This window comes from Sus scrofa, chromosome 11 (assembly GCF_000003025.6).
Source record: "Sus scrofa isolate TJ Tabasco breed Duroc chromosome 11, Sscrofa11.1, whole genome shotgun sequence".
In the NCBI taxonomy this organism is placed as follows: Eukaryota; Metazoa; Chordata; class Mammalia; order Artiodactyla; family Suidae; genus Sus; species Sus scrofa.
In genome coordinates, this window is record NC_010453.5 from 64,435,362 (window position 1) to 64,462,647 (window position 27,286).

General features: G+C 45.7%; 1 protein-coding gene across 1 annotated transcript; it reads left to right on the forward strand.

The window, feature by feature from the left end:
- Positions 248-24,948, forward strand: LOC110255846 (multidrug resistance-associated protein 4-like). Its single transcript, XM_021065789.1, has 4 exons — positions 248-1,033; positions 18,055-18,165; positions 18,685-18,805; positions 24,821-24,948. Exons 1-3 carry the CDS (start codon positions 843-845, stop codon positions 18,776-18,778), a joined length of 396 nt encoding a protein of 131 aa, XP_020921448.1. The 5' UTR covers positions 248-842; the 3' UTR covers positions 18,779-18,805; positions 24,821-24,948.

Sequence of the window (27,286 nt, forward strand, 5' to 3'; positions counted from 1 at the left end):
GATGCCCCAGGGGCCCTGTTTCTGTGGGAGCAGGATTTAGTGTGTGACAGATTATTGTGATAACCACTGGGTTGTCTAAAGCATAGCCTGACCTTGAATCGACCTTCAGGGAGTAGCCATTCTGCTCCCTTAGACCTTTCTAAAGCTGAACCTGGTGTGGGGTCCATACAGTGATTGGCTGCCAAACCTATCTTTTCCGCCTCCTTTAGTAGAGTTGGTGTAGCTGCTACTGCCCGTGGGCAAGGAGGCCGTCCCTTTGAGTTTGGTCCAATGGTTCAGAGAAATAAGCAGCTACCTCCGTAAGGAGTCCCAGACTTTGACCTGATACCCTGAAGGCGATTCCTCTTCTCTCCTGAATGTGCAGGTCCAAGGGTTCAGCTCCATCTGGGAGGGCCAGGGCAGGCGCCCGAAGTAACTGCTTTTTCAGGTCTTGCAAAGCCTTTTGTGTTCTGAATTCCACTCAAAAGGGTCATCGTCCTTTCCTTTCAACTTTGCATTTGGAGGCCTAGACAGTGGACCGTAGTTAGGGGTTGGATGCGGCAAAACCCAGCTGTTCCCCAGGGAACCTCTAAGCTGTCTTCTAGTTCTGGGAGGGCCAGGCTGCAAATGGCTTCTTTCCTTTCCTGGGGTAGCTTCTCTGATCTCTGGTGAGAATGATGCCTGAGCGTCACCCTGCTCTGTGATGCTTTAGTCTTTTCTTGGACATCTTATATTCTTTATCAGCTGGGTGGTTCAGGGTGGTTACAGACGTTTTCTCAGAGGCTCCCTTGGTGGGGCTGGTGATCAGGGTTTCCTCCTCCAGATGTTGATGTTTTAAGTCTTTAGGTAAAGTTTCCCCACAGATGGTGGGGGGATTTTTCAGCCCTTGGTACACAACTGACCAGCAGTGTTGTTTTTCTTTCTTATTTGGGTCCTGCCACTCAAAAGCAGAAATTTCTTGTGTCTCCAGGACTGCTGGAATACAGAGGAGGACGTCTTTTATATCTGATACAGAATCCCAGGTCCTGGTGGGTGGTGGAGAGGCCGGCAGGAGGTAGGGCTTAGGGACCACTGGATGTACATCCTGGGCAGCGTACGTCCGGTACCCTCTGGGTTTCTCTTTCACTTTCTCTCTCAAATACTGCTTGTATTAAGTCACCAAAACCTCTACTTTGCCAAATCCAATCATTACTCTCCTGTCTTCAACTTACTAGGCTCTCAGAAGCACAAGCTCCACCTTTTCCTTCTGGAAACACCCTCTTCACGTCTTTGCCTGGACATTTTCTCCCACCTCAGTCCCCTTGGGTGGGTCTCAACCTGTGAATGTTTGTGGGCCTCAGGGCTCAGTCTTTGGCTTCTCTCTCTCTCTGTCTCTCTTTGGTTTCCATAAATGTTATTTTTTAAAATTAAAGTATAGTTGATATAATAATCCAATTTCTGCAAAGTGACCCAGTCATACATACATTCCTATTTCTTACGTTATCTTCCATCATGGTATAACTCGCCGTAGTATACAGTAGGACCGGAGTTCCCATTGTGGTGCAGCAGTTAACAAATCTGACTAGGAACCATGAGTTTGCAGGTTCGATCCCTGGCCTTGCTTGGTGGGTTGAGGATCTGGTGTTGCTGTGGCTGTGGTATAGGCCGGTAGCTGTGGCTCTGATTCGACTCTAGCCTAGGAACCTCCATATGCTGAAAAGACAAAATAAAAAATATATATATGTGTATATGTATGTATATATACATACACACACATACACAGTAGGACCTCATTGCTTATCTCTTCTAAATGTAATAGTTCTCTATGTCTGTGAGTCTGTTTCTGTTTTGTAGATAGGTTCATTTGTGCCCTATTTTAAATTCCACGTGTAAGTGACATCATACGGTATTTGTCCTCTGACTTTCTTCACTTATGTGAGAATCCCTAGTTGTATCCATGCTACTGCCAGTGGCATTATTTCGGTTTTTTTTTTTTTTTTTTTTTTGCTGAGGAGTATTCCATTGTATATGCGTATCTCATCTTCTTAATCCATTCATCTGTTGGTGGACGTTTAGGTTGTTTCCATGTCTTGGGTATTATGAATAGTGCTTCTATGAACATAGGGGTGCATGTATCTTTTATTTTATTTTTGTCTTTTCTACGGCCATACCCGTGGCATATGGAGGTTCCCGGGCTAGGGGTCTAATCAGAGCTACAGCTGCTGGCCTACACCACAGCCACAGCAATGTGGGATCTGAGCCACGTCTGCAACCTATACCACAGCTCATGGCAACGCCGGATCCTTAACCCACTGGGCAAGGCCAGGGATGGAACCCGAAACCTCATGGTTCCTAGTCAGATTTGTTAACCACTGCGCCACAATAAGAACTCCAACATGTATCTTTTTGAATGAAAGTTTTGTCCAGATTTTTCCCAGGAGTGGGATTGCTGGATCATAAAGGAGTTTTTGTTGTTGTTGTTTTAGCCTAGGAAACATATGGAGGTTCCTGGCTAGGGGTCCAATTGGAGCTGTAGCCCCTGGCCTATGCCACAGCCACAGCAATGAAGGATCCAAGTCTGCAACTTACACCACAGCTCACAGCAATGCTGGATCCTTAACCCACTGAGCAAGGCCAAGGATCAAACCTGCATCCTCATGGATCCTTGTTCATTAACCACTGAGCAATGACGGGAACTCCCAGAGGTTTTTTTTTTTTTTTTTTTTTTTTCGTCTTTTTGCTCTTTCTTGGGCCGCTCCCGCGGCATATGGAGGTTCCCAGGCTAGGGGTCCAATCGGAGCTGTAGCCACCAGCCTACGCCAGAGCCACAGCAACGCGGGATCCGAGCCGTGTCTGCAACCTACACCACAGCTCACGGCAACGCCAGATCCCCAACCCACTGAGCAAGGGCAGGGACCAAACCCGCAACCTCATGGTTCCTAGTCGGATTCATTAACCACTGCGCCACAACGGGAACTCCCCAGAGGTTTAATATTCAGTTTTTTGAGAAAGCGCCATACTCGTTTTTCCATAGTGGTTGTATACAACAGTATAGGAAGGTTCCCTTTTCTCCACACCCTCTCCAGCATTTGTTATTTGTAGACTTACTAATGATGAGCATTCTGGCTGATGTGAGGTGGTATCTCATGGTAGTTTTGATTTGCATTTCTCTAATAATGAACGGTGTTGACCATCCTGTCATGTGCCTACTGGCCATCATATGTCTTCTTTGGAGAAATGCCTATTTACATCTTCTGCCCATTTTTTGATTGGGTTGTGTTTTTGTTGAGTTGTTTGAATTGTTTGTTTACTTTAGAGATGAAGCCTTTGTTGGTTGCATTGTTTGCAAATATTTTCTCCCATTATAGGTTGTGTTTTTGATGTGGAAACCTGTGCTGTGCCAAAGCTTTAAGTTTGATTAGGTCCCATTGGTTTTATTTTTGTTTTTATTTCTACTGCCTTGGGAGGCTGACCTAAATAAAAATTTATATAATTATGGCAGAAAATGTCTTATCTGTGGTCTCTTCTCGGAGTTTTATGGTGTCATATCATATGTTTAAGTCTTTCAGGCATTTTGAGTTTATATTTGTGCATGGTGTGAGGGTTTGTTCTAGTTTCTTTGATTTACCTGCAGTTGTCCAGTTTTCCCAGCAACACTTGCTGAAGAGACTGTCTTTTCCCCATTTTATATTTTTCCCTCCTTTGTTGAAGATTAATTGACTATAGGTGTATGGGTTTATGTCTTGGCTCTCTATTCTGTTTTGTTGGTCTGTATTTTCTGTTTTTGTACCAGTACCACACTGTCTTGATTACTGTAGCTTTGAAATTTTTTCTGAAGTCTGGGGAAGGTATACCTCCTGCTTTTTTTTGCACAGGGGGAGGGGGCACACCCATGGCATATGGAGGTTCCCAGGCTAGGGGTCGAATGGGAGCTGTAGCTACTGGCCTACACCACAGCTAAGCAACATCAGATCTAAGCCATGTCTGGGTCCTACACCACATATCACAGCAATGCCAGATCCTTACTCACTGAGTGAGGCCAGGGATTGAACCTGCATCCTTGTGGATGCTAGTCGGATTTGTTTCCACTGAGCCACAATGGGAACTCCTTGCTTTGTTTTTTTATCATTCAGGATTTCTTTGGCAATCCTGGTCTTTTCTGGTTCCATATACATTTTTGGATTATTTGTTCTAGTTCTGTAAAAAATGTCATGGGTGATTTGATAGAGATTGCATTAAATCTGTTGATTGCTTTGGGTGGTATACCATTTTAACAACATTAATTCTTCTAATCCAGGAGCATGGGCTGTCTTTCCATTTCTTTCAATCCCCTTTAATTTCCTTGATTAATGTTTTGCCATAAATCTTATTTGTTTAACAAAAATTCTTAAATCAGCAGGAAAATATCAGCATTGTATATAATGTATTTGAGATATGTGTACATTTAAACAATAAACCTTGGGGGTATTCTTAGCATTCTTGAAATGTTTCATATTAAGAGGGAATTAACAAACCAAAGCACCTTCTGAAAGCATGCACTTTTCCACATGTCGTTCTTTGTACAATTTCAGTCTCACAGAAGACAACCGAACCCAAAAGGCATCTAAGTTGCCAAAATTATATGTCCACTCATCATTATCATTCCTAGAAGACTCTCAGATTCCTACTTTAAAGCCTATTAAATCTTAGTTTACAACTCTGTTTAAAATTAGTAAAAAGTAAATATTAGAAAAGTGAAGAGAAGAAAAATATGTAAAATACAGACATGAATATTTTTCAAGTTAAATAGTAGCTATTGAAAAGTGTATATATATAAATCCATAAACCCCTATGCCTGTGTTTCATTAGGCCCTAAGAGTATTGTACCAAACAGCCCAGTACTCCAAGCTGGTAATGATCCAGACAATGAAGAATATTTATCATCATGTTCTGTGTGCTCTGAGAATGGAGGGATATCAGCACTACATTTTAGAAAAATGTTCATCAAAAATTTAACACTTTTCAGAGTTCCATGGGTGTCTAATTGTTGGTTTTCTTTTCTTTTCTTTTTTTTTTTTGCCTTTTGTAGGGCCGCTTCTCGTGGCACGTGGAGGTTCCCAGGCTAGGGGTCTAATCAGAGTTGTAGATGCAGAATCCGAGCCGTGTCTGTGACGTATACCACAGCTCACAGCAATGCCGGATCCTTAACCCACTGAGCAAGGCCAGGGATTGAACCCGCAACCTCATGGTTCCTAGTCGGATTCGTTAACCACTGTGCCACGATGGGAACTTCCATAGGTGTCTAATTGCTAAGGATTTAGTATTGTTACTGCTGTGACTTAGGTTTGACTCCTGGCCTTAATACTTCTGCACGCCACAGGCATGGTGAAAAAAAAAAGTCGATATTTTTGTTTTAATATTGAAACATCATAGACTTAATTTCTATTGTCCATATCATAATAAAAGCCTTCACTCATAGGTATGACTCTAAAAGTGTGAATTACACAGTATAAACTGTGAAATCATATACTAAGTGAAGTAAGAAAGAGAAAGAAGAATTCTTTGTGATATCACTTATATGTGGAATCTAAATTATGGCACAGATGAACCTATCTACAAAACAGAAACACATTCACTGACACAGAACAGACTTGTGTTTGTCAAGGGTGTAGTGGGAGGGAGTAGGGTGGGCCGGTAATTTAGGGTTAATAGATGCAAATAATTACATTTGGAATGGATAGACAATAAGGTCCTACTGTGTAGCAAAGGAGATATATCTAACCTACTAGGATAGATCTTGATGAAAAATAAAATATAAACAAAGAATATATATATATATATATATGACTGAGTCACTTTGCTGCAGGCAGAAATTGGCACAACCTTATAAATCTATAAAAAAAAAAACCCTCCAAAAAACAAATAAAAACGAACCAAAAAACCCTGTGAGCTCTGTGAGTATATGAAACATACATTTCATTTAAGTGTGATTTGCTGCATTTATACCCACAGCTTCCCTGAGAGTGCAGTTGAAAGTAGACTGCTTGACATGAAGAGGGATGTCTTCAGAAAACAAAAGAAAAAAAATTCTAAAGTTCTTTATGATCAGGAATAGTACTTTAGCTTTTTAACCCCTAATGTCATTTATTTATGAATATCCAAAGCAAAGATAAACATTAGTAATATGCAATTCCAATTTCTTTTTTTTTTTTTTTTTTGGTCTTTTTGCCTTTTCTAGGGCCGCTCCCGTGGCCTATGGAGATTCCCAGGCTAGAGGTCAAATCTGAGCTGTTGCCGCCGGCCTGTGCCAGAGCCACAGCAACGCCAGATCCGAGCTGTGTCTGCAAACTACACCACAGCTCACGGCAACACTGGATCCTTAACCCACTGAGCAAGGCCAGGGACCAAACCCGCAACCTCATGGTTTCTAGTCGGATTCGTTAACGACTGCGCCATCATGGGAACTCCCCAGCAATTCAAATTATTTTTATGAATGTATTTCTTACTTCAAATTCTCTTAGTTACAAGAAGTCACATTTAATAAACACAAAAATTTATTTTTGGAGTTGCTGTTGTGGCTCAGTGGTAACAAACCTAAGAAGTATCCATGGGGATTTGGGTTTGATACCTGGCCCTGCTTGGTGGTTAAGGATCTGGCGTTGTCGTGAGCTGCGGTGTAGGTCAGAGATGCAGCTTGGAGCTGGTGTGGCTGTGTCGAAAGGTGGCAGCTGCAGCTCAATTCGACCCCTAGCCTGGGAACTTCCATATGCCATGGGTGCAGCCCTTAAAAAAAAGAAGAAAAAATTTAATTAAATTTGATTTGTTGTGATTTACAATGTTGTGCACACACAAAAAAATATTTTAATAAAGAAAAAAATGGACTCACTGATGGTGATTTGCAAGGGATAGAAAGGAGGTTATGATGATATCTTTCATAGTTTTATAAGTTATTTTAAAAAATTGACAGGAAAAAACTAAGTCTGGCCTTCTGATTTTCTTGCTCGAGTGGAAGCAAGCTGTATCTGTATCAGATGATGTGTAAGCCTGTGAAATTCTCTAAGGGATCAGTGAGACATGATATTAATGTAGGATCTCAGTCTATAACTTAAAACTCTCCATTTCCTCTGTTAGAACATTCTGCATTTGAATACATAATCTTCACCAATATCTTACCGTATTTCATAGTTTTTCTTTCTTTCTTTCTGAGGGGCAAGTACAGAGATTTCTCATGTCCTCCCTGTCCCACATCCCACAGCCTCCCCACTCCCAGCGGCCCCACCAGAGTGATACATGGGCTACCCCTGATGAATCTACACTGACACATCATGGCCACCCAAAGTCCATAGTGTCCATTAGGGCTCAACCTGGTGTTGGGTTTGGACGAATGTTTAATGACTTTTCTGTCATTGCGGTGTCATAGTATTTTCATTTTCCTAAAAATCCTCTGTCCTTCCTCTTTCATCCCTCAGCCCCACCCCCACCCTCTGGCGTCCCCTGATCTTTTTACCGTCTCCATGATTTTGCCTTTTTATCATCTAGTTAGCATGATACAGTATGTAGCCTTTTCAGACTCACTTCTTTCCCTTAGTAATAAGCATTTACGTGTCCTCCATGTCATTTCATGGCTCTGTAGCTCATTTCTCTTTAATGCTGAATAGTATTCCGTTTTCTGGATGGGACAGTTTATTTATCATCTCACCTATTGAAGGACATCTCAGTTGCTTCCAAGCTTTGGCAGTTATGAGTAAAGCTGCTGTATGTATTCCATAGATTTAAAAAAAATGGTTCCTCTTCCTTCAAAATTAAACATATGACCCACAAGCTCACTTCCAATGTGCATCCAAAGCCGACTGAAGAGGCATCTCCTTTTCTTCTACTTCGTGCTCTCCCCCTATTTGCATTTATTGCATTATTAATATTAGCACATTAATTTTTTCTGTCTTCTATTTTTTTGTTTTAAATAATGTAGGAAATGTAATAAGACACCCAAGTGGATCTACAAAGTGCCATTCCAATACCAGAGATGGTTATTTTATGGAAACTGAACAAGCTGACTGATAGGCAGAGATGCAAAGTAATGCTTGATAGTCAGTTACTGAATGGAAGTCTAAATTTGAAATAAGAAAAGCAGCTTGAGGGTTGCAGGCCTAGAGGAAGGATGTGTGCTAGAAATAGCCTGCATGAGCTGTTTTGATTAACAAAGCTCCTTGGCTGTTGAAGAATGATAAATTACACACATATAGGCACATATATGTGTGTAATATAGGCACCAGTTGGTGAAAGGGGTGGAAACTTTTGGTCCAGGACTTGGTCTCAATTTAGAGAGAGTAGCATCTCTCATGGGTCACAAGTAAGCTGCACTAGGTGGTTTAATTCTGAACCCATGGACACATGACATGGGTTAAATGTATCCTCAGAGACCAGATCATTAGAAGCGCTGGCACCTCAGGCTTTCTGACCAAAATCACCAGCTTTGGGCCAAAGGCCATCTGCCCTTTCCCACTTTGCCACGTCCAGCACTGCAGGGCAACGGGAGATCGTGGAAGAGGGGCTGCGAGACATGACAAAACACACAAGACGTTTAGAAAGTGGGGGACCGGGAGGCACTCCATTCCACAGAACAAAGGCGCCCAGGCTTTAGCCCACATGACTTTTATTAGGGAAGGTGACGTAGGTTAATGAGCAAAATCAGGTGCAGGTAATGATAAAGCTGTCTCTTAGTGGTTGTGCTTTTGCACGTGCGCCAAATTTGTTTACTGCCTCATTTAGCAGTTTCCATGGTCTCCAAAACCACTTGCCTCTTATCCAAAGCAGCCACCTTATCTTGGGTCCATAGAAATAGAATGTGAACTATTTCTATCACTTTAAATTTTGTAGTAGTCATGTTAAAAAGTGAAAAGGAACAAATGAAATTAATGCTAGTAAGCTATTGTTAAACCAGTGTGTTCGACATACCATTTTAACTGTAATCAATGCAAAAAACATTAGTGAGACAAAAAATATTTTAGACTGCCTTGGGAATCCATTGTGTATTTTTTTTGTTTTTGTTTTTGTCTTTTTGCCTTTTCTGGGGCCGCTCCTATGGCACATGGAGGTTCCCAGGCTAGGGGTCTAATCAGAGCTGCAGGCACTGGCCTATGCCAGAGCCACAGCAACGTAGAATCCAACCCTTGTCTGCGACCTACACTGCAGCTCACGGCAACGCCGGATCCTTAACCCACTGAGCAAGGCCAGGGATCGAACCTGCAACTCATGGTTCCTAGTCAGATTCATTAACCACTGAGCCACGATGGGAACTCCTCCATTGTGTATTTTATGTGTACAGCACATCTCAGTTTGAACCAATGCATTTCAAGTTCTCAGGATCCTCTTAATGATTGTGCTGCTGTACTGACAACCCAGGCTGTATAGGATTAGTTAGGTCTTCTATGAGTGCAAGGGAGTGGAGTTCCTGGCATGGCTCAGCGGAAATTAATCCAACTAGTATCCATGAGGATGTGGGTTTGAGCCCTGGCCTGACTTGGTGGGTTAAGGATCTGGTGTTGCCATGAGCTGTGGCGTAGCTCCCAGATGTGGCTCGGATCCCACGTTGCTGTGGCTGTGGTGTAGGCCAGCGGCTACAGTTCTGATTTGACCCCTAGCCTGGGAACCTCTGTATGCTGTGAATGTAGCCCTAAAAAGCAAATAAATAATAAAAATAAAAGGTCCATGAGCAAGAGAGTGAATATATTTATCAGTAATAAGAAGGATGTTTCTGATAGGTGTCTTAGTTTAGGTTCCCACAGTAGCAGACCCTGAAACAAGGATTTGAGGAGAAATAGTTCATTTTGAAGGGTTCCCGGGAAAACACTTGTAGGGAGTGGAGAAGTGAGACAGAGAAGGGAAGGAGGCCACTAAAAGTGTATTAGCAAGCACGGCACTGCTTAGACAATTGGGCTCCTTCCTGCTGGGTGACCCTGGGAGACAGAATTATTCCAGGCCAGGGGACTGCAGCATTTGTCCACCATTTCCCACTCCCACCAGCAATGTACGAGGGCTCCAGTTTCTCTACATCCTCTCCAACACTTGTTACTGACTTTTCAGTTATAGTATTGAACCATTTAAGATCAGTAAACGAGCACAGATAGAGGTCCTATGACATCTTCCCCATGTTTGTAAGCTCTGTGCCTGCCCTAGAGGCCATGCTCCTAGGAAGCATTCACTGAACATTTGTTGAACGAATGAAAAAAAGGCTCAAAATTTTTCTTTGTATGTTGACTTAGGTTTTAGGATTTACAAAGTGCAATTCACAAATTCTGAGGTTCACAATAACTGCAGCAAGTAGGAAGGGTGGCAATTTCCTGCTCTAGACCTGAGGTAGGTTAGGTAGTAAGTGAAACATCTAGAGCTCTGGTGCCCTAGCTTCGTGTCCAATCTTCTCTGTACAGTTCAACACTGGATTTCAGCATCTCTTCTATATTAGTTAACATTCAGGGAAAAAACCCTAAAAAGTTTCAAAAGCTCTTCGTTTTTTTAAAAAAAGCAGAAGGTGAGGGGATCGAGTGTATGTGGCAGCTTGGAGATGCTCACCGTGGTCCGGAGATGGTTGTGGGGACGGGAGAGGACAGTCTGGGGCCGTGTGACAAGGGACGTCACTAGACCTCCCACTTCAGCAAGCACTGTCTTCACCTTTGCAGTAGTACCAGAAGCTGAGTGTTTACAGGCTGGAAACGGTGGGGCATGTCAAAGAGAACTGGACATCCGGTGAGGGCTGGTTATGGAGGCTGTAGATTGTCTTCTCTGGGAAAGAGCAAACACCAGAAAGGCAGGTAATTAAAAAAATGAACATGTTTCTGACTCTTTTTTGCAACAGAAAATTTCAAACATGCATGAAATATTAAGAAAATAGAGTAATAAATCCACATCTTGCCCATCAACAGAATATTATCAACATTTTGCCTTTCTTATATGTTTGACTTATTTAAAAAATGTTTGAATACATTACTTTTTTTAAAAGACATGTCCCCTCCAGTTTTATTGGGATAGATTGACGCTAAAAAATTGTATGTATTTAAGATGTACAACTCAATGACTTAATATGCATATATATGCTGAAATATTCACCACAGCCAAGCCAGTCAACATAGCAATCACATCACACTGTAACCGTTTCCTTTTTTTCTCCTTTTTATGTTGGGAACATCTAAGATCTATTCTCTTAGACCATTAAAAGTACACAGCACAGGAGTTCCCGTCGTGGTGCAGTGGTTAACGAATCCGACTAGAAACCATGAGGTTGCGGTTTGATCCCTGCCCTTGCTGAGTGGGTTAAGGATCCAGTGTTGCCGTGAGCTGTGGTGTAGGTTGCGGATGCGGCTCGGATCCCGAGTTGCTGTGGCTCTGGCATAGGCTGGCAGCTACAGCTCCGATTGGACCCCTAGCCTGGGAAACTCCATATGCCGCGGGAGTGGCCCAAGAAATGGCAAAAAGACAAAACAAAACAAAAAAGTACACAGCACAATATTGTCAGCTATAGCTACGTTGCTGTACATTAGGTCTCCCTAACTTATTCATCTTGTATAACTGAAGCCCAGACCATTGCTGATATCATCAGTGTAGCTGAGGCACACAGTAAACTATCAGAAAAATAATAGATCTTGTTATAAGCTTCACGAACTTTGATCTTTCTTCATCTAGGTGGAAGGGAAGAGACTGCTGAGCTGTAAGATGGCTACACAAATAACTAAAGACTTGTGAGTAAGAGCCCAAGATGTTGTTCATTCAGCCCTACAGTCATTCATTCAGTTAAAAAGCATATTCTGGGCTCTTTTTATGCACCCTGTCCATCCTCTTGTGAGACAGACCTTGCTGGACGTGGACTTGAGGCCAAACCAGGGTTCATCACTTCCCGATTCTAAGACCCTGGACAAGTGCTGTCCTTGAGCCTCATCTCCCTCATCTGTCAAAGGGAGATGATAACACCTTCTTGAATAGGGCATTATTAAAGTGAAGGGTGAGGTAAGTTCTCCAGAAATATGCATAACCTGGATTCTGTAACATGCGTTGCTGTTATTCGGCTAGGATCTGAGCACACGATGAAAGCAATCATCAGGCAGTCTCTCTCTGTCGTGTCCTATTCCCCTTTCCCAGTCTAGGAGGGCAGCAGACGCTCACAGAGGTCCCAGCACAGTGCAGCATGTGAGATGCCCACAGCCTGTCCCCAGGACAGCATGCATTCATCTTCCTAAATCATGTGAGCTCCTCTAAGCTTCGGTTACCTTCGCTTGCAGCGAAACAAACAATCTATGCTAAACGCTGGCCAGTTGAGGGTTTAGTTGCAGGTTGTGTTGTCCAACCCAAGTTCCTGCGCCCAAGGCACAGTGATGCCAAATAAACCGAAATGTTGGAGTTTGGAGCAGAGGAAGGTTTTTGCAAGGGCCAGGCAGGGAGTACAGGGAGCTCATGCTCAAAAGACCCAGACTCCCCAGGGGATTTCAGAGGAGGGTGTTTGAAGGCAAGGTGAGGGAGAGAGTCCAGGGCATGTGATCAGCTCCTGTACTGTTCTCTGGTTCGTGGTGAGGGACCAGGGTGGCATCAAGTGGTTTAGCATCCTCAGTCCTCAGGCTCCAGGTGGTCTGAGGGCTCCCCGCTCATGGTCATCAGGCAGCTCATTCCTTCCATCTGGTGGGGGTTTTAGTATCTACAAAACAAGTCGGAGATGTGCGTCAGACACTGTTTTCTGTATCCTTCAGGGAGGAACTAAAGACTCTGTGACTGTTATATGGCTGATCTATCACTTAATATTTTTTTGTTATTACATGTTCACATTCTTTCAGTCATTGATTCCTGAACCAACCTTTTGTAACTCAGAGGAGGTGGCAGACTAAAGCTTTTCTCCAAAGAGGCAGGCAGAGGACGCGGGTGGGGTGGGGTGTCTATCCCTGGAAGGCCCCATAGGGTCCTGCTGGGTTATAGTTGGAGAACCTCCCGCTGCATCCTTGTCTGGTCCTGATGAGGTCAGGTTGCCCAGAGGGCGGGCTGTTATCTCCCTCTGCAGCTTTTTCTGGGTCTTCTCCACAGCTGAGGGGGTGGGTTGTTCTGAGCAGAGGGAGCTGATAGAGCCTACACTTCCCCACTCCACCTTCTGGGTGGGGCCTGGGCTCAGAGCACCCACTTCAGTGGAGTTCACTGCAGGGTGCTGGAAATTGGGTGCCCAGGCCCCTGACACCAAGTGCCTGGCAGTTTCTTTACCCGCCTCCTCCTACTGTGCAGGAGGCCTCGCCTTGCAACAGCGTGTGGCTCCTGGCAGTGCCTGCCTGGCCACCCCTTGGTCCGGCTGCTCTGTACTGATCTAGGCTCTGGGGCTCAGGGCTACAGGTGGATGCAGTTGTGGCCGGTGCATAGGGAGTGGCCCTGGGCAGCAGAAGCCAGGCAAGCCATAGGTGCTTCACTCCCAGAAGGAGGTGGACTTCAGGCTCCTGCCCAGCAGACCTACTTGGTGGCCAAGCCTCCAGGAGCAGCGGGAGTGACAGCACAGCCAGAAGAGTGTGACTCCAGCCCACGCCCACCCAGGTGGGCAACATGGGAAAGCCCAACCCGCTGCAGGACGGGAACCTCTGCTCGAGCCTGTTCTTCTGGTGAGTGCCCAGCTGAACATGCGACACCCAGCTGCCAAGGGGGCCTGGCCTGACGCTGCTGGCATTTTTCAGGGATTGAGGATTGAGGGTCAGGGCAAGGGAGGCCTGGGAGGGAGACCCGGGACCTGGTAGCTGGGGTGTCAGGTGCCCCAGCTTTGCTGCTCACCTTCCCATCAGCCTCCTGTACCGGGGAGCAGGAGGCAGGGAGGCTGAGAGCCCAGGCTGCCCAGGGGGACTCACCCCTTGTGGGGAAGGGTCTGGATGCTCCCACCCCACCCTTAGCCGGCTTCCCCAGTGCTGCTCAGAAATTCGCAATTCTGAACCAAAGCTGCAGCCTTTTTTCCTAAGCAAGTAACTTAAGAACAGCTTCCTTTATCTAATTAGTGCCCTGGACCACTGCCGTCTTCCAATAACGTTCCCCACTTCCCCATGTTCCTTGGTGACAGCTGAGTTCCAGTTGTGTGGCTCCCTCTGTGCCTGTGTCTCTGACCATGTCTCTCTTCCTCCTTCCTTTGTCCAGGTGCGTCTCTCACTGTATGTCTTGGTACCTAGTTGTGGCAAATTTCATGTGGGTACAAAACACTCTGATTTTTATTTAATGGATGTGGACACTGTTCTTGAGCATGTTTTGCTTTGGCTTCCGACACACGCCAGGATTGAGACCACCCACCACTTCTCTCAAGGCTAGAGATCCAGATACGACCCCACAGGCCTCAGGGACCCTCTCCCCAGAGTGGTCCTCAAAGGGGAGGTGCAAATAAGGGCAACAGGGAACGGGGCTGGGGGTGGGGTTTAAACAAGGTTCCAGGTGATTCTGATGGGAGGTTTAGGCTGGCTACTGCTTTAAGCCACTCCTCCCAGTGACTTTGTTCTTTCAGTATTAACTTTTAAAAGGGGCATCTGGTAGCTCAGCAGGTTATCTCTCCAGCATTGTCACTGCTGTGGCTTGGGTCACTGCTCAGGTATGTGTTTGATCCCTGTCCTGGGAACTGCCCAATTCCAAGGGGGAGGCTAAATAAAAAGGGGGTGGGGGCTAGACTTTTGTGAAGTTAGTTGTTAATCATGGTTGCCACCCTGGGTTTCAAGTCTGAGGTGCCTCAGTGATGCCTTGTGTCCCCCACTCGCTGTCCCGGGAAAAGAGCCCAGCCAGGAAGTGGCGCCCAGAGACAAGCCCACCTTGTAGAGAAAAACGGAGTTTTCATCCTCTCGTTGGGTATTTGATTTTCTTCTCTTTGATTTTGATCTGCTCTCCAAAATGATAAATGATGCCAGTAACACTAGCTGACCGACTTTTATGCAAATGACCTCACTTGTGTTTTTAGTGTTTTCACAGCACAGGTTGGACTTAGGGTCTAGGATAAGAAGTGCATTGTGGCTCCTGGTAATTGTTGTAGGTTTTAGAAAAGAATGTATATTTTCTTTCTTTCTTTTTTTTTAAGAGAAGACATAGTATTTTATTTATTTATTTATTTTTGTCTTTTTGCTTTTTCTAGGGCCACTCCACGGCATATGGAGATTCCCAGGCTAGGGGTCAAATCAGAGCTGTAGCCACCGGCCTACACCAGGGCCACAGCAACTCGGGATCTGAGCCGTGTCTGCAACCTACACTACAGCTCACAGCAACGCAGGATCCTTAACCCAATGAGTGAGGCCAGAGATCGAACCTGCAACCTCATGATTCCTGATCGGATTCATTTCCTCTGTGCCACGATGGGAACTCCTCAGAATTCTTTTCATTCTACATTAATGCGTCATCAGACACAAACTGCCTTCTCCCCTTCCTCCCAGCCCCTGACAACCCCAGTGCTACTTTGTTTCCCTATGAATGTGATTGCACTGTGTTGTCTCATGGAAATAGAATCATGCAGTGTTTGTCCTTTGTGATCATAGTGTGTTACACTCCCCCATCAGTGTTCAAAGGTTCCAGTTTCTCCACATCCTCACCAACACTTGTTTTCTCTTCCTTTCTTTTTTCCCCATAGTAGCCCTTCTAATATGTGTGAGGTGATGTCTTATTGTGGTTTGGATTTGCATTTCCCTAAGGATGACTGATGTCGAGCATCTTTTCCTGTGTGAGCAGAATTTAAAGAGCTCCTTTCAGGGCTGGGCATCATCATATGGTTCAGCCCCAGTGCTGGTTCCTGGAGCCTTGTCTGGAGTGATAACTATCGGGTAACTGGCCCAACGTGTTGCAAACCTTTTTAAGGGTAACGCTCACAGATTTATACTTGTGTTTTGGAAGGAAATTGACCTAGAGATACTGAGGGTCATGGAGATGCTGGACTGGAGTGGAGGAGGGGAGGGAGACACAGTTGAGGCCCTGGGTCCTCAGCACCACTGCTGGCACCAGAGTCTGGTCTTCAGACTCCTGGACTAGGATTCTTCAGAGGTGCCAAGGTACGGGGTTTGCAAAACCCGAAGCTCAGTCTCTCTTCTTGCTTCTTTAATGATTCATGGATATTCATTTATTCCACTCATCATTCTTGGGCACCTCCTGTGTACCTGTATTGTCCCAGGAACAATGCAATGAAAGAAATGTGGTCTCTGCTTTCATGGGTTGTTATTGTCTGGCTTTGGAATTTCCTTACTTTGGCAAAATCAGAAAAATGGTGTGAATCTTTGGGCTCACTCTGCATATTAATCATTATTATTTATATAATGCATAATGGATTTGAAAAGAGTTTTTTTGGGGGTAACATCTGTACAGTTACTGATTTTTCCTTTTATATTTAAGAAGTAATTTGCAGAGAGATAATTTGAGATAATGTCAATATCATTCTCACTAATTTTAACTTCCATTGATAATCTTCTGACTCCAGGATTCCTTTTATGTTTGCATTCTTTTGCAAGAGATTTCCTTTCTCTCCTGTCAACATAGCAGTAAGGACTCCTGGAGTCTTTCATTATTTAATGGGTTGTCATTCATTGCCACGTATTTGTCGTGATGCTGACAGTACCCCAGGTTTGGGTAGTGAGAGCCATTCAAGCTGGCTTCTCTGTCTTTCTACACATCCTCACAATTCCTGAGCGCTTCCTCACTTGATGGTGCAAGAGGTCCCAGGCCCATCATGGACCTTCTCTGCCTGTGGGTCTTGGTCTGTTGATAGCGATGCTGTGGCTGGGCATGCCTGGGGCACTGCTCACCTGGGCCTGTGCTGGTTCTGGCAGCCCCCACAGACATGGCCCTTTTGGAGCCAGTGTTATGACTGGGCTGGCCCTTGTGGTTCTTACGATTGCGAGACGCGTCTCAGCAACAACCATCAGGGAACTTTGAAATGATAAGGTTTATCACTCACGTGTTCTACAGGGTTCAAGGCACACCTGGGGCCACACAGTGAGGTCCTGGGTAGAGAGAAAGAGGACGTGCGAGCAAGCCTGGGCTTGGAGTTCTGCCTTTAGGGGGTGGAGGGTGGGGTGTCTAGGATTTTGCGTACTCACTGTTTATTGGTGTATTTAAAACACAAGAGTGGGAATTAAAGTGTGGGAAGGCAGAAGCAAGCAGTCAGTGAAATGGTTTGTTATCTGGTCACCCAGAGCTTTCTGAAAACGGGGGACTTCATGGGTGGGGTGGCCAGGCTCTTTATCTCATTGTGTGGCTGGCATGTGTTCATGGGAGATGGATGTCTCTGAAGGGCGTGTCTCCAAAGCCTAATGTCAGGCCCTTACCTTACACCCAACAAGCTAATCATCAGGCGCTGACCCAGACTGCCCAAGCGTGGAACCAGCCATTGCTGCAAGGAGCCTTGGTTCCCTTTAGGGAAGAAAGATGTTAGAAAGTCAAGATCTGGGTGAAGGGGCCTAAGGCCCAAACTTCCCAATATAAAGTAAATAAGTGGTGGGGATGTAGAGGCCGTTATGATGACTGTGTTAATCACACTGTGTGGCACATTTGAAAGCTGCTGAGAGTTGACCTTAAAAGTTGTCATCACAAGAAAAAAGAGATTATAATTGTGTACGTTAAAAAAGAACAAAACCCGAGATCTGGGGGTTGGAGTGCTCTTTGTACCAGTGTGTCATTGCTTCCAGGGTCTTTCAGGATTTTTTTATTTTTTATTTTTTTATTTTATTGTTTTGTCTTTTTGCCAATTCTCTGGCTACTCCCGTGGCATATGGAGGTTTGCAGGCTAGGGGTCTAATCAGAGCTATAGCTGCCAGCCTAAGCCAGAGCCACGGCAACTCGGGATCCGAGCCGTGTCTGCGACCTACACCACAGCTCACGGCAACGCCGGATCCTTAACCCACTGAGCAACGCCAGGGATCGAACCCGCAACCTCATGGTTCCTAGTTGGATTCGTTAACCACTGCACCATGATGGGAACTCCTCTTTCAGGATTTATAGCTGGTGTGTGTGTGTAAACATATCTAAGTATTTTCCTCCCGTATCTCTCTATATTTAAAATGTAATTTTTTTTTTTATAAAGCCCATGAATGTAGGATTGTAATTAGACAGAGATGCCTGGTTTGGATGCATGTCATTCTCCTTCTCTTTCCATTTTAACAGGTGGCTAACCCCCCTGTTGCGACGTGGCTACAAGCGGAGGTTAGAGGAAGATGACATGTACTCGGTGCTTCCAGAAGATCGCTCCGCGCGCCTTGGAGAAGAGCTGCAAGGGTGAGCAGCAGGCAGCCAGGTGCGGGGGAGGAAGCGGGAGCAGGTCTCCGTGTGGCTGGTGGTGGGAGTGGGCTCTGCCTTCCCCTGGGCTCTCTTGGAGCCCCCTTCCCCGGACCCTGCACTCTCGCCCCTGCCCCTCAGGCGGAGCCCAGGCTGAGCTGACTCTGGAGGCTGGAAGAGGAGGGGCCCTCAGCCAAGGCCCTGGATGCCGGGCTCTGTCCCCTAGGGGGTGTCCCTGGAGGAGCTCGGCTGCCCTCCTGGGCTGCTCCTGTGCTGTGAGTCCAGCGGAGCTTGGCAGGCACGTGTGTCCTGAGACTGAGCCTCTTTCCCTCAAAGCCTGTTGTTCTGGTGCTTCAGGGTCTGCATGGTTCTGCCTTCAGGAGCCTGCAAGCCATTAGCCAGCCCCTCGGGGACAGTCACAGAGGGCCCTGCAGTAGAGGCTTGTCTCCACGCTGCCCCTCCCCTGTTCTCCCTGTGGCGGGTAGGCTGTCCTTTATTGTTCTTAGTGTCTCCTCGCAGGTACTGGGATCGGGAAGTTTCGAGTGCTGAGAAAGATGCACGGGAGCCTTCTTTAATGAAAGCCATCATCAAGTGTTACTGGAAATCCTATTGAGTTTTGGGCGTTTTTACATTTCTTGAGGTAAAGTCTTTTACATACGGTGCATTGCTTTTCAGTGAATGTGGATCAGTCCTGAGGTGGACGGGGCAGTGGGAGAGAGGCCAGTAGTTGAAGGTCTGAGATAAGTCTTATCTGAGAAACCTGACGGAGCTCAGCAACTGAGTTTATCTTTAAAAAGGACAGATGCTTAAAGGGCTGGACCTCTGGGGAATTGCTGTTTTTCTTTACCTGCTTAAAACGTAGTGTCATGGAAGGATGGCACTGAAAGGAAAGGTCATTTGATACCATGTTAAGACACTGTTGGTGCTCAGTTAATAAGGTAAATGCTAAGAGCGGTCCTTGAACAAAATAAGATCCTACAACCTCAAGGAATATGTGCCCTGTGGTTTGGAGGAAGCAATCTTGGACCAGAGCCCCAGAAACATAAGGCATTACCAGGTGCTCAGCAAAGAATTTTAGCTTGACCAGGCCCCATCTGATAAATGCTTTCCTAAGGAGAGATCGTTGCTTCTTCTCTTCCAGAAGAACAGAACTGGGGCCCTGGGTCTGGGCTGGAGCTGCCCAGAGCTCCCAGGAGCACCCCCTTCCCTATGGATGGACTCCCCAGCACCCTGTTGGGGGAGCTCCAGTTTCACCATGAATTCTGTGCCCCACCCATCTGGCTGGTGTCCCTGGTTGTCAGGGGCGTTGCTGGTTGAAAGGGGAGGCTTGGCAACCTGGCACTTACAGAGGGTGTAGGAGGGGGTGTGCAGAGGGAAACCAAAGGCTGAAGCCATGAGGTCCGTGACCTCCATGACCCTGAAGGGACTGGGTCAAGGTCCCCAGTGAGAGCACTTCCCCTGGGGCACAGTGCCAGTCAGCCTGCCTGTTGTGGGCTGTGGCTGCGGGGTGTCTGCCGTACCTCCTCCTGGTGGCTCTTGCTCTCTGTGGTACCTTCGTGCCGCCTTAGGGATGTGGGCAGCCTGTGGGTGTGACAGCAGGAGGGACAGAGAGGAAGATGCCAGGAAGGGCTGTTTAGCTGGAGAAGGTGATGAGTTGTCATCAGTATGTTTTGTTGGGCTGAGGACAGTGGGCAAGGGGTTTGTAGGTGGACAGTGTGGCTCTTGTCATCCTGAGGGGCCCTGTGGGCAGAGGGTGGCCAGGTAGGTGAATCTGCCCCCTCATTGGAGAAACCAGAGACTCTGTCAGCTCCCAGGTGACTGATGGCGCCAGGAGACTGAGTTCACACTTAAGACAAAGGTGGGTTGGCCATGTGCCAGAGGGTGGGGACAGGTGCAGGGCAGAGTGTCACCTTTGAGAGGACACAGACCCCCCCAGGTACCACAGTGCTGTGTAAAGGGCAGGGGGGAGTGTTGATCCCACAGTTGTCCAGCCCAGTGATACTCACTGCTGGGGTCCAGGAAGGCCAGCCTGGGGGCTGCACAAGGCGGCCACTGGTAGAGCGCTGGCCCCTCTTTCAGAGGGTGGTTGTTGGGCGGTCATGGCAGGAAGGTGGGGCGTGGAGGAGCTGAGGGCTCATCTCAGTAGTAGTCCTAGCAGTACTCATTATAGTAACAGGGGTTCATACTCCCTAGTAGTCCTAGCAGTACTCATTATAGTAACAGGGGTTCATACTCAGCAGTAGTCCTAACAGTATTCATAGCCGTGACAGGGGCTCATCCTCAATAGTAGTACTAGCTGTACTCATAATAGTATCAGGGACTCATACTCACTAGTAGTCCCAGAAGTACTCTAGCAGTAACATGAGCTCATCTCAGTAGCAGTGGTAGCAGTACTATTAGTTGTTTAGTAATAACAATTGTAAGTACTCAAAAAGTATTGTGTATTAGGAACTGCTCTGAGCACTTTACATGTGCTGTCACTTGTGTTCCTCTGGCTAAGTCCATGAAGGCCTGGGTATTATATCACCTCCCCTTTAAAAGAGAGGACGCTGAGTATAAGTGGTTACAATGTGTGCCTGTGGTCACACGAAGCATAAAGACCAAGGTTCCATCTCGGGCACTCTGACTCACGAGCCTGACCATCTAATCACTGACGGCTTGTCCAGGGTCAGGGAGGCTTCCTGAGAGCTTCTCTCCAGGGTCTCAGACACCTGCACCCTGAATTGGCTCAGGGTAATAAACAGGGTCTGAGAACTCCCGGGAGCAGGGGCTCAGATTGGGGATCATAAATGAGGGTGGAGTCCAGGCGACCACGTCCTCTGGGAGCTGGAAGTGCTGAGAGTGTGACATTGGCAGCAGCGTTGTGCTGGGTTCACAGGGGTCAGGAGCCTTTAGGAAGAAGCCACCTTCCCTCCTTACCATCCCCACGTGGGTGAGCTGTGGCGGCCCTGGTGAGCTACGTCTACATGTCCATTCACACACTTGTGACACCGTTACACACCAGCTTGTTGAGATGGACCCGTGGGAAGGCAGCGGGTCTGGGGTGGTGACTTGTTGGGACATTGATGATCTGGGCACAGGCTGAGTCCTCTCTGTTGTTACTTAGTGAGAGCTCGTGGCTGCTTCTGAGAGGAGGTGTCTCTGTGAATCTGGGGATGCATTTGCTCATCAGGAATGAGAACCCCAGGTCATCCCCTGGGGTGTGGACAGTGCTCCTGTCCTGTTGTCTGAATCCACTTTCCCATGTGCCCCAGGCCTGAGGTCTTAGGGTGACAGCTGGGTGGGACAGGCAGTTCCTGGGTTGGAGCAGATAAATTAGTGTGACGTGAAGCTGACCTTTCTCCCAGAGGGTGCTTGCTTGTTCCGGCTGTTGAGGCCAATGTTGTTGATGACTCCCAGGCAGTGTGCTGTGACCACTGACAGCACAGGCGGGGCCTCCCCAGCACTACTGGCAGTGCCCCGGGAAGGGGAAGGTGATGCCAGTTGAGGACCAGGCTTTTAGTGTCAGGATTTTGAAGTATGAAAACCTCTGTTCTATGAGAATTGAGGATGACAGTAACGCTCAGAGAAGTGAGTACCAGGCTGATGTTGACCCTGGAGCTCCTGGAGGCCACCCCTGATGAGAACAGATCAAACAGTGAGCTCCTGGCAGGCCCAGCCCATGTGTGCACCTCCACGGGACTACAGCTGCTTCATGGGCCAGAGACACACAGGTCATCTCCCCACGTCATCTGGGGCCTTCTCTCTGAAGCTGCTGGTGTGGAAGTGGGGTGACCTCACAGAGCCAGTGTGGGTTCCCCCAGTCCTACCCCTGAGAGGGGAGGAGTGGCTGGGGTTGTGACCTATTCCTGTGACCTTTAGAAATGGCCCAGGCTTGTCTGGCCACTTGGCCTTTGTCCAAGGCCACGCTTGCTGATTGTCTCTGGTCCAGGTGTCCAAGGCATGTGTTTGTGGAAATCTTCCGTCTGGAGCTCAGCTGATGGACAGGAAGGAAGCAGACCCTCTGAGTCTACAGGGAGCTTTGTGTCTCGATTCAGGGCTGGTTCCCCAAGAGCTGCCCTGGGCTTTGCGTTTATTCCCCAACCCTTTCTTCCAAGTGTCCCTCAGTCCCCTCCGCCCAGGAGGCTGAGGAGTGGCTGCTGGGGGCAGAGACACTGTGGGCCCTGAGCAGCCCCTGAGGACCACACAGCAAGGGAGGGGTGAAGGAGCACTGAGCAAAGGGAACAGGTGCCCTGCAGGGCAGACCTGCTGTGCACACCTGCTGTGCACACCTGCTGGTTCCTGAGCACATAGCGTTAGCCATTAGATGTGAGTGGTGTCCACAGTGACTGTGTCATAATGGGGGTGGTGCTTTCCAATCCATTTTCCTTATCTTTTTTTAAAGCTTTATGTAAGTTTTAATTGTGGAATCAAAATTTTTTAAAAATTGAATTACAATTGACTTGCATTTCAGATGTACAAACATAGTGATTCAATATTTTTATACATTAGAGAATTTTGACTGATAAGTGTAGTTACCACACAAAGCTATTCCAATATTATCGACTCTATTTCCTATGCTGTGTATTATAGCCACGTGACTTATTTATTTTATGATTGGAAGTTTATACCTCTTAATCTCCTTCAGTTATTTCACTTGTTCCCCCCATCCCCTCAATCCATTTTAAGGAGTCAGGAAATAGGTGACTCATTTTTCAAGATTGCACTCAGAATGGTTAGTTTTTTTTTTTTTTTTTTTTTTTTTTTTTTGGCTTCACCCACAGCATGTGGAAGATTGCAGCCCAGCAGATCCCGCTGCAGTGACAATGCTGCATCCTTAACGCACTGCACCACAAGGGAGCTCCATAATGGTCAGGAATTTTAAGAATATGCTTAGAAGTGAAACGGTTAATCACTGTCTGGAAAAGCTGGCTTTTATGAATGACGTTTCTCAAGAGGTCATGTTCTCCATGATCACCTCTCAGCAGCAAATGAGTTTTCCAAGCTTGTGCCACTAAGAATCGAGTAGCTTTCTTCCCAGGACTTCTGTGTAGTAAAGTGATCATAGCTTACACTTGTTTTTATGCTGGTTTCAAAGCACTCTGAGCTGTTGTATATCATTTAGTTTTCTCAGGATTCCTTCGAAGTAAAGAAGGCAGGTATTTCCATGGATAAGGACCTGGAGGCGCACGAGGGCTTGTGATGGGCTTGGAGTCATCATCATCCGATGGCTGATCTGGTTTCTGAAGCAAAATGTTCTGATGCCTAGGCCAGTTTTCCATGAATTCTATCTTTCGCTTTTTAACAAATTTCTATTGACGTATAATTGATTTACAGTGTTGTCATAGTTACAGGTTTATGTCACAGCGCACATATTTCTATACTCTTTTTTAGGTTCCTTTCCCTTATAGGTCATTACTGAGCTATACAGTAGGTCCTTGTTGGTTGTCTATTACATGTATAATCGTCTGTATCTGTTAATCCCAACCTCCTAATTTACCCTTCTCCCCACTCTCCTTTTCTTTTGGTAACCATTGGTTGTTTGTTTTCTATGTTTCTGAGTCTCTGCTTTGGAAATAAATTCATTTCTTTTTTTTTTTTTTTAGATTCTGCATATTAGCAATGTCATATATTTGTCTTTCTCTGATAATCTCTGGGTCCTTGATGGGGGACAAGGGACCTCACACGGGGTAATTAGAGGGAGGAAGTAGGCTGTGGGTGGAGTGGCTATTTCACAGGGTGGGTAAGTGTTGCTGTTCCTTTGCCTTTCACATTGGGACAGAAAATTGCTTTCCCCGAGTCTTACTCAGGTCATAGCCCCCATGCCTCTCATCTCATTGGTTTAGGATTTGATTTTTGTCTTGGGGGATAGATGACGGATAGTGTTTCTCCCAAACCAGCAGCTGCAGCGTATGTTGGATGGAGAGCCATGGAAGACATCATTTTTTAGCTTTGCCTATGGCATGTTTAACTTTTGATTCTGGGGAACATCCCAGCTTCTAGGAGGTAAAGACATAACCCCCCCCAAGCCAGCCCTCCAGAACTGAGAGCCTGGGAGCCTCCCAAGCCTGGTTTCTTTGTGATTCACCACGAAAATCTGAGCTCTATTCTCTTGATCTACTGACACGTGAACCTCAGGTAGGGAAGGATTGGATCTGTGTTTGTGCCAAAGTCTCAGTTCATAAAGGCTCTTAAAGCAGGAGGCGATGGCAAGAGTGTGTCTCCTGTACGTGAGCCACCTGGACTTCCTGTTGGCTGGGGCCTTGAGTGCACAGGGGACAGGGACAGGCTGTCAGCAGGGCTCCTTCACATGGAAGCAAATTTCTCACCTTTCTTCTGCTGCCTTTTTCCTTATTCATCTTAGGCCAATACTCACTTGGTATTTTGTCAAGTGTGTTCTAAAGCACTGGTTATGGTATTTATTGAGCATCCCCAGTGTACTGAGCACAGTGTACTAAGGCTTCATCGTCTTTGAATGTAAACAATTGGTTTGAGGTTAAAACTGCTTTCTGCTTGTCTCATAGAAGAGAGCAGATCTGCATAATTTTTTCCTAGATTAGCTATGAATGTAGCATATTGTCAAAGTGTCTTTTTAACACGCTAATAACAAAAGTACAGCTTGTGTTAAGAAAAACCAGTATGCCTTGAATTTCTCAATATGACTTTTTTCTTTCAGGAAGGCACCAGAATAGTTCAGCCTGTCCTTTTGGGGAAAATTATTAGTTATTTGGAATACTATGATCCCAGTGATTCTGCCGCCTTCCACGAAGCCTTGGCCTACGCCGCAGGGCTGAGCGTCTGCGTGCTCACCTGGGCCTTTCTGCACCACTTGTACTTCTATCACATTCAGCGTGTGGGGATGAGGCTGAGGTTAGCCGTGTGCCACATGATTTACCGCAAGGTAAGTGTCATTGTCACCAAAGTGTGTACCTCCCCTGAAACATTGGAGGTATTTTGGGAAAGTTTCCTGTAAATGAACAGTTTTGGGAGGTCTTGTCATGGCTCAACAGTCAGTGAACCTGACTAGCATTCATGAGGACACAGGTTCAATCCCTGGCCCCGCTCAGTGGTTAAGGATTGGTGTTGCCGTGAGCTATGATGTAGGTTGCAGCTCGGATCTGGCGTTGCTGTGCCTCTGGCATAGGCCAGTGGCTACAGCTGCGATTGGACCTCGAGCCTGGGAACTTTCGTATGCTGTGGGTGTGGCCCTAAAAGAGACAAAAAGACCAAAAAAAAAAAAAAAAATTGTAACTGGGATCATTTACCCATTACTAGAGAAGCTTGCTATTTGCCTTAAGGCAATTTTGTTATTGTTTAACCTTATTTTACCAGCATGTAATGAAAAGTTTTGTATTGAGATCAGGTCAGGGCTGCCTTTGATAGCTTTTAGCCACACATTGTTGCATGGTACCCACTGAATTTGTAACAAAATATAATTTAAAAGTAAGTATTAAAAGTATGACGTTGGAGTGCCCATAGTAGCTCAGTGGGATAAGAACCTGATTAGTATCCATGAGACTGCAGGTCTGATCCCTGGTCTTGCTCAGTGGGTTAAGTATCTGGTGTTGTCACAAGCTGCGGCGTAGGTTGCAGATGCAGCTTGGATCTGGTATTTCCGGGGCTATGGTGTAGGCTGAAGCTGCAGCTCTGATTTGACGTCTATGTGCTGTAGGTGTGGCCGTAAAAAGAAAAGAAGAAAAAGAAATAAAAATATCAAATTGATTTTCAGTGTTTTCATGCCTAAATTTGATAGTGGTGTTTATGGAAATTTTGTTTTTGGTGTTCATTAAAACCTTTGTTTACATGAAACTTGTATTTAAAAGTCAACGTCAGTGATTGAATCTATAAAATGAAATCTAGTAGAAAAGAATGTTTTTGGGAAGGGTATGATTCTATCTTGAAATGACATTTAACATAACTGCCTCTTCAACATAATTGCATTAACTAAAGAATAATGTGAATGAGATCTATGCCAGATACAGACTCCCTCAGTATATTCTATAGCTATAATTGCTTTTAGTAGTATTAAAAATAGTGAGTTGTTTGGGATAAAACTTTAAATTTTGCATCATTTTTAGTAATTTTGGAGAGAATTTGTTGCTATTCATTCAAGTTATTTTCTTTTTTTTAAATAATGATTTTTATTTTTTCCATTATAGCTGGTTTACACTGTTCTAATCGATTTTCTACTCTACAGCAAGGTGACCCAGTCACATATACATATTTACCTTCTTTTTCTCACATTATCATGCTTCATCATCAGTGACTAGATATAGTTCCCAGCGCTACACAATAGGATCTCATTGCTTATCGAATCCAAAGGCCATAGTTTGCATCTATGAGCCCCCAGATTTCAGTCCATCCCACTCCCTCCCCCCTTGGCAACCAAAAGTCTGTTCTCCATGACCATGATTTTCTTTTCTGTGGAGAGGTTCATTTGTGCTGGATATTAGATTCCAGATATAAGTGTTATCCTATGGCATTTGTCTTTCTCTTTCTGACTTATTTCACCTCGTAGGAGAGTGTCTCGTTCCATCCCTGTTGCTGCAAATGGCATTATTTTGTTCCTTTTTATGGCTGAGTAGTATTCCATTGTGTATACATACACTTCTTCTTTTTTTTTTTTTTATTATTTTCCCACTGTACAGCAAGGGGGTCAGGTCATCCTTAGATGTATACATTGCAGTTACAGTTTTTTCCCCCACCCTTTCTTCTGTTGCGACATGAGTATCTAGACATAGTTCTCAATGCTATTCAGCAGGATCTCCTTGTAAATCTATTCTAGGTTGTGTCTGATAAGCCCAAGCTCCCAATCCTCCAACTCCCTCCCCCTCCCATCAGGCAACCACAAGTCTCTTCTCCAAGTCCATGATTTTCTTTTCTGTGGAGGTGTTCATTTGTGCTGGATATTAGATTCCAGTTATAAGTGATATCATATGGTATTTGTCTTTGTCTTTCTGGCTCATTTCACTCAGTATGAGATTCTCTAGCTCCATCCATGTTGCTGCAAATGGCATGATGTCATCCTTTTTTATGGCTTAGTAGTATTCCATTGTGTATATATACCACATCTTCCGAATCCAATCATCTGTCGATGGACATTTGGATTGTTTCCATGTCCTGGCTATTGTGAATAGGGCTG

What these genes read in the sequence shown, in the direction of transcription:
- LOC110255846 (XM_021065789.1), top strand. Translation starts at nt 843, where the DNA reads ATGGTGGGGGGATTTTTCAGCCCTTGGTACACAACTGACCAGCAGTGT. An exon ending in GGTGGAGAGGCCGGCAGGAG is followed by an intron (nt 1,034 to 18,054) that starts GTAGGGCTTAGG and finishes CCATTTTAACAG; the next exon opens with GTGGCTAACCCCCCTGTTGC. An exon ending in CTTGGAGAAGAGCTGCAAGG is followed by an intron (nt 18,166 to 18,684) that starts GTGAGCAGCAGG and finishes GTCTCCTCGCAG; the next exon opens with GTACTGGGATCGGGAAGTTT.